The following is a 7,148-nucleotide window of genomic DNA, read 5'->3' on the forward strand; positions in this document are numbered from 1 at the left end:
GAGGAAGAGGAAGAGGAGGAGGAGCAAGGGGAAGAGGAAGAGGAGGAGGAGCAAGGGGAGGAGGAAGAGGAGGAGGAGCAAGGGGAGGAGGAAGAAGAGGATATGGAAGCCCAGATCAATACCTGCCACAGGTAGACAAAGCACACAAAGATCCACAGGAAGGGCAGCCACAGCCCGTTGAGGTAGAAGATGCTCTCCACCAGCCGCTGGACATCCACCGACACCAGGTTGACCACGTCCCCTGCTGCGCTGGACTTTCTGGAACCACTGGACAGGACCAGGACCTGGGCCGGTGTGAGGAGGAGGGACGCGTGAGGAGGGAGGAATGGGAGTTGGCATTGAGTGCAGGCCCAGCCTCAGTTTACCACCTAGGCAGCGAACCTGTAAACTTTCCCAAGCTAACTCTCAGGGTTGGGCATGAGGATCTGGGGGGACACAGTAAGGATCTGTGGGGACACAGTAAGGATCTGTGGGGACACAGTAAGGATCTGGGGGACACAGTAAGGATCTGGGGGGACACAGTAAGGATCTGGGGGGACACAGTAAGGATCTGGGGGGACACAGTAAGGATCTGGGGGGACACAGTAAGGATCTGGGGGACACAGTAAGGACCTGGGGGGACACAGTAAGGATCTGGGGGGACACAGTAAGTGAAAATTACAGAAAGCTAGACCCAGGTGATCCGGGCTCATTTGCCCTGTGCTAAGGATGCCCATGTCTGTGCTGAGAGTGGCCTCCTTTCCTCAGATGTCAGGGGCAGATGCAGGCTACAGTGCACTGATGCTGGGGCCCCTCTGGTGACTGTAAGTAGGCCTGCAGGTACAAAGTTGTTAAGAAGTGAAAAGTGATTCCAGAATCAATGTGGACCCTATTTTACAGCTAAGGAAACTGAGGCCCAGAGAGGCGAAGCAACTTGTCCTGAGAGGGAGTCATAGGCCAGGAATCCAGGACCTCTAAGGCACGGCACAGACAGGACAGGGTGTTAGATTCTCCCAGCCTGAGCTTCCTGGCCATCGCTGTCTCCAGTGCCTTTCTCCTGATCTGCCAGCTCCTGAGGTCGCAGGACCCACAGCGCGAGGAACACTGGCTCTTCCTGCCTGCTCTGTGCTGTGTGAGAGTTAGTGTGATGCGAAGTGTAGAACTCTCCACTCTGCAAGTCTTCTTCACACAGGGCCAGCTGCTGCCCCACCCACAGGGACTCCCCGCCCCTGCTGCCTCCTGAGAACTTCAGTGGAGCCAGGCCTGTTGGCACAGCTGGAGTTTGAGTGACAGAAGCAGAGCTCAAAAATGTCTATAGCTCATTTCAATGGCAGCCGTGCCAAGAGCCAAGAAGGCGTCTCCCTGGGGGTCAGGTTATGTCAGCCCTCTTCTGAGGATCAAAGGCTGCCTTGCAGGGGCAGGCCGTGTTTCCTCTTGAGCTCAAAGCCTTGGAGACTCAGGAGGGATGTAAGCATCCTGGTGGGACTGCAGATTATCCTGTGTCCCTCCCTTGCATCGACAGGCTAGAGAAACAATGGATACCTGGAGACTGCCGGTTCCCCAGGAGCCCCATGCTGGGAGAAGGAAAAGACTGAAGCCTGTGCCACAGAGGAACTTGTCTTTGGGAGAGATCTCACAGTATCTTGACAACTTACCAGAGACAGATGGTTGGGGCCACCCCCAGCCAGAACTGCATAGCTACACATACCTCTTATTCTCACAGTCAGGATTCCAGAGAAAGACTTAGGGGGGAGTCACTGTCCCTTGCTTGTTTAATCAACTGATTGGAGAAGGTACCGAGCCCAGCTTTTTAGGGTCCAGGGCCAGGCTCTGACCCCAATCATTCTAGTAACAATTTGTTCTCCTTGAGCCCCAAGAGCCTCTATCTTTGCAGCACTTAACAGACATCACTCGGAGTTCTCGCTACGGGACAAGAGCCAGCGAAGGGATGAGAGACGAAAGAGATATGGTTGGAGAAGTCTCAGGGCCAGATCACAGAGTGTTAACCAAGGAGGTAGGAGGACAGGAGACTGGGCCGGGTAGGACAGGAGACTGGGCCTTATGGATGCTCACACTCCCACCCCTGGCACTCACCTTTCTGTACACCAGGCCAATGATGGCTGTTCGCAGCCTCATCTGCAGGACCTTGGCTCTGTACATGTGCTGCTGTTCAAACAACGTCTGTAGGCAGGCCGCCGAGAACATCAGCACAGCTAGGAGCCAGCCTGTCCACACCGAGGAGTCGCGGTCGCCCATGAACTCCAGAAACAGACTGGGGTGAAGGGAGAGGGACAGCAGTGAGGCCTAAGCCGTCTGAGTGCAGGGTCATGGGGGTGATGACCTCTACTCTGTCCATATTTCTTTTCCATGTGACTTTTTTTTTTTTCTTTTTGAAACAAGGTGGGGATGGAGGTCATGTAGCTCAGGCTGGCTTCAGACTCACTATGTATACCATGAGCTTGCGTTTCTGATAGGATACGGGCACGTAGGTGCTAGGGATCAAACCCAGGGCCTGGTTGACAAACACTTGACCACTGACCGACACACACACAAAGCTGAAGCCCTGGTTTGGCTCTAGTTGGGGCTAGGACTCATTCTGTACTTCAAGTCTCAAGCTATGACCCTGCTGCCCCAGGCTCTTGGGTGCTGTCACCACAAATCCCAACGCCAGGCCTGGCTTGACTTTCCATCTAGTAAGTGACATAGGCAGGCCTAGAGCCCACGGTGTAGCCCAGGCTGGCCTGGAACTTGCAATCTTCCTCCTTTAGCCTCTTGAGTAAGAATGACAGCTCCTCACTGCCAGGCCTGGCTTGACAATCCACCCTTTGAACCTGGGCTGGCTATCAGTTTTGGCTATTCAGACACGAGGAGGTAGTATAGTGTCAACACCAGGCTTTGTGGGGTGTGTGTGGTCTGTGTATCTGTGTCTGTGTATCTGTGTGTGTATGTCTCTGTGTGTCTGTGTCTGTCTGTCTGTGTATGTGTGATTTTGTCCTGTCTCCCTGGCCATGTCCAGTAGTACTCGAACAGGCCTGCCCTAGTCTCTTAGAGGATGGAAACTGCATGGAGCAAAGCCTCTGGGAGACCATTTCAGACATCTCTGGCCTACTCAGCCACCAGCCACAAACACTTGAGTGACCCCATCCAGTGGGATCCAGCCCAAACTGCCCATCCATACATCCCAACCTGCTGAGCGAGTGAATGCCTGGGACTTTAGCTCTAACCTTGGGGACAATAGTTTAGCAGCAAACGTTAACTGATACAGCCCTCTGCCTTCCTGGGATCAGTCACTTTCTCCCGCCACGTGTCCCCCACCTCCGCAGACTTATTGCACATGCGCTGTGGTCCTGAGTCCCTGATGTACATACATTCTTCCTCCCAGGATGTCACTGAGGCCCCTCAGCCAGAGCCAGGGCCTACCTGAGGAGCTTGGGAACCGCAAACCTGAAGGCATCACTAATGACCAGGCTGAGGGTCCCCAGCAGGAAGGTGGACCGGAACACACGCCAGATAGCCCTGAGCAGTGGGCCCCGCTGGCTCCTCTCTGGCTGCAGGAAGGCCTCTGTCTCAGGGACCCCCACACTACTGTGCCCTTTGTGCCTGGAAGAGAGGAAACATGGGCACGGGGCCTGAGTTTATACTCAATGGCTGTAGCAGACCAACAAATTCTCGTCATTTATTATTGTTGTTGTTTTGAGACAAGGTCACTCTGTAGCCCTGGTTGACCAGCTGCTGACCAGCTGCTGAATGCTCTAGAGGCCAGGTGCTGAGTGCTCTAGAGGCCAGCTGCTGACGAGTACCCTAGAGGCCAACTGATGATGAGGCCAGCTGCTGCTGAATGCTCTAGAGGCCAGCTGATGAGTGCTCTAGAGACCAGCTGCTGACGAGTACCCTAGAGGCCAGCTGCTGCTGAATGCTCTAGAGGCCAGCTGATGAATGTTCTAGAGGCTACCTGATGAGCACTCTAGAGGTATGAATGCTTTAGAGGCCAGCTGATGAATGTTCTAGAGGTCAGCTGATGAGTACTCTAGAGGTATGAATGCCCTAGAGGCCAGCTGATGAATATGTTCTAGAGGCCAGCTGCTGAGTGCCCTAGAGGCCAGCTGCTGAGTGCCCTTTGCCAGGCTCCCCCTTGAGCTCCAGCCCACCCCCACTCACCCTGGCAGCCCATTGCAGCTTCTTCTCCATTCTCTTTCCAGCTGGGAGACGAGTTCATCTGAAGAGTTTTCTCTCCCAAGCGACCAGAGGTCTTTTGGCCCCAGCAGCTCTCTGTAGCCCCTCCATAGCAGTCTGTGAAAGAGGGGCCACCAGAGCAAGCTCCTCCTGCTGTCCCCACACCCCATCTTGCTCCCTGCAGGTAGCTGTGTGACCCCTGGGAAGTCACCTCTGCTGGGTCCTGAAGGCAGTAACCTCCCCTGGGGAACCCAGCTACTTTTAAAAGACCCCTTTTAAAGACCTGGGAAATAAAAATGACTGAACAGGCCCTCTCTGGAGTCAGAAGTTCAGGGTCCAAAAGTTGTTTCAGATCTTTGATCTTTCCAACAACTCGAAGGGGAGCTCTTGTTCAGTGCTGGTTGTCTCTCTAGGTCCTACCAAGTGTCCTTGTGAGGCAGCAAATGAGGGCAAGCAAGCAATAGGCTGCTCGGTAAATGGTTAATTGCCTGGGGGTCCTGGCAAGCAACATGACAAAGTCTGGGTGACATTAGAGTAGGACACAGACAGCACAGCTGATGGGTGGCTGTGGTTGGGAGCAGAGTTGAGACACTTGCTCTCTCCTCCAGCCTGAGATCCCCCAAGTGATAGACGTGGCCTTTTAAATCTCACTCCTGGGGCTTAGCGTGCAATAGACACTTATTTAACACATTAAGTGACAGACACTGCATAATAGATGTGATTTTATTCTGTACCTGCTATGAACACGCTGAGTATATTCTATTTGATAGAGGTAGAATTGTCCCCATTTTAAAGAGGGCAAGGACTGAGGCTCTGGTGTGCCTAACAAGCCCACTAAGGAAGAGCCAGAGTTCAAGGCCCCATCTTTCTCTGAGGAGTGAACAGGGACAGATTGAGAGGAATACTCTGGAAAGCAGTTCCGAACTGGGTAAGGCCAGGAGGGAATGCGGTGGGGGGTGGGCGGGGACCCCACCTCAGCCCTACACCTCACTCACCCAGAGGCCCACCAGAACATGGCCTTGGAGGGAAAGGAGGCCTCGTCCTCTGGACACGGATTCTGGAAAAGATAAAAGGCCAGGGGGAACCAGATGTGACAGTGTCCACCTGTCATCTCAGCACTTAAGCTGAGGCAGGAAGAAAGAGAGCTGAAGACCACCCTGGGTTATATAGCAAGGCCCCATCTCAGGAAAAACAAGACAGGCTGGCCTCGGTCTCACAGGTCACAGGGAGTAGGTGGCCAAGGTTGGGGAGGCAGACAGCGTGAACATGAGCTTAGCACTATAGGAGTGGTAAAGTCTGATGTCTCCTTACATCAGTGAGCAGAGAGCTTCCTGGTAGTCAAGGCAAAAAAGGACAAGAGGCCAGGCATGATGATCACGTCTTTGATTCCAGCAGTAGGGGCAGGCAGATCTCTATGAGTTCAAGGTCAAACTGGTCTACATGTTAAGTTTCGGCCAGCCAAGGATACATAGCAAGACAAAAAGGGCTAGAGGGCCAGTGGAGTCGATAACTCAGAGCAAGAGTTACTCAGAAGAATAGCCATTACTTGACTGAGACCAAGATGTTCTCAAACAAACGGGTGTGGTAGTAGCTCGGGCCTGTAATCCCAGCTCTCTGGAGGTAGGAAGACTGCTGTGGGTTCAAGGCTAGCCTGGGCCGCTCTGGGCTTCAATATGAGAGCGTACCTCAAAAACAATACAAAACAACAACAACAGCAACCCAAAGCAAGGACCATGTTATAAAGATGAGCTAATGGGGCCCAGTGATGGAGTGTGGTGTGTGTGTGTGTGTGTGTGTGTGTGTGTGTGTGTGTGTGTTTTAGAGGGAGGGAGTGTTGGGGGCTAGAGCTTCCTGTTTGCCCCCCTTTAGTGTGAGAAATTCCCTCCACATGAATCCACCCCCCCATATCATGAGGGACTGACAATCTCCACCTTCAGTTGCCCCGACAGATACTTTGTCACAGTGACGAGACAGTAACCAATCCACCAGTCATAAGAATGATATATTCTGTGAGTCTGCAGTTCTCCTGCCTTCCTAGAGCTGGGAATCACAGATGCCCCCATGCTGGGCTGTGTGGTTCAGATTTTGCTAAATGGCTGAATGAATAACAACTGTAAAACACTTGTGTTCTAGGCCAACGCACTTTGGTCACAGGCTGTTGACATTGGAAGGGTCTGGGCTTAAAGGATGCCAGGATTGACTTACCAATGGCTGGGAGCCTTCCGAGAAGAAGGGTGGCTGGTCCACCAGACAGGACAGCACCAGCTCAGCCACCACCAGGGACAAGCACAGGTAGGTGGCCAGGTGCTGGAGGGGCTCGTGACGGAAGCTCTGTGGGGGACAGAGAAGCCCCACTGAGCCCAGGAGTGGCAGTGAGAAAGTGAAGGGGGTCCCAGAGGTCAGGGCTGACGCTGGACATAGCTCCTGAGGCCTGGAGCCATTTCTAGATGGGAACCAAGTCCTGGTGCATGAAAGCCTGGCTCTAGTGTTCCTGGTCATCCTGGATCACGACATGTTACTGCCATATGCCAGGCTTTCTGAGTGAGTGACAGTCCCCAGGACAATGCCACAAAGCAGCACTGGGTTTTCTTCCTTTCTTCTTTCCAGCCCTGTGGTGATTTAAACAAGGATGGTCCCCATGGGCTCACATATTTGAATGCTTAGTGACCAGGGAGTGGGACTATTTGAAAGGATTAAAAAGCGTGGTCTTATTGGAGGAAGTTTGTCAGTGGGGGTGGGCTTTGAGGGTTCAAAAGCCCATGCCAAACTCAGGGTACCTCTGCCCATGGGTCAGGATGAACTCTCAGCTCCTTTTTCAGCAACACATCTGCCTGCCTGCCACCGTGCTCCCTACCATGATGATAATGGACCAGACCTCTGAAACTGTAAGGCAGTCTACAATGCAATGTTTTCTTTTTAAATAAGAGTTGTCGCACGCCTTTAATCCCAGCACTCGGGAGGCAGAGGCAGGCGGATTTCTGAGTTCGAGGCCAGCC

General features: G+C 53.2%; 1 protein-coding gene across 3 annotated transcripts in view; it reads right to left on the reverse strand.

Annotated features, from left to right (window-relative positions):
* Abcc6 (ATP binding cassette subfamily C member 6) overlaps window positions 1-7,148 on the reverse strand; it is a 57,060-nt gene that overhangs the window by 37,307 nt on the left and 12,605 nt on the right. For all 3 annotated transcript variants that reach the window (XR_003842701.1, XM_021217043.2, XM_029532989.1), the window contains exons 5-10: window positions 6,358-6,483; window positions 5,148-5,209; window positions 4,138-4,269; window positions 3,400-3,579; window positions 2,074-2,251; window positions 123-284 (exon numbers count right to left, since the gene is read on the reverse strand). Coding sequence is in view for 2 of the 3 variants with exons in the window: in XM_021217043.2 (XP_021072702.1) it covers window positions 123-284; window positions 2,074-2,251; window positions 3,400-3,579; window positions 4,138-4,269; window positions 5,148-5,209; window positions 6,358-6,483 (840 nt within the window). In the remaining variant the exon portion in view is untranslated. The remainder of the gene's footprint in view (window positions 1-122; window positions 285-2,073; window positions 2,252-3,399; window positions 3,580-4,137; window positions 4,270-5,147; window positions 5,210-6,357; window positions 6,484-7,148) is intronic.

This window comes from Mus pahari, chromosome 1, assembly GCF_900095145.1.
Source record: "Mus pahari chromosome 1, PAHARI_EIJ_v1.1, whole genome shotgun sequence".
Lineage (NCBI taxonomy): Eukaryota > Metazoa > Chordata > Mammalia > Rodentia > Muridae > Mus > Mus pahari.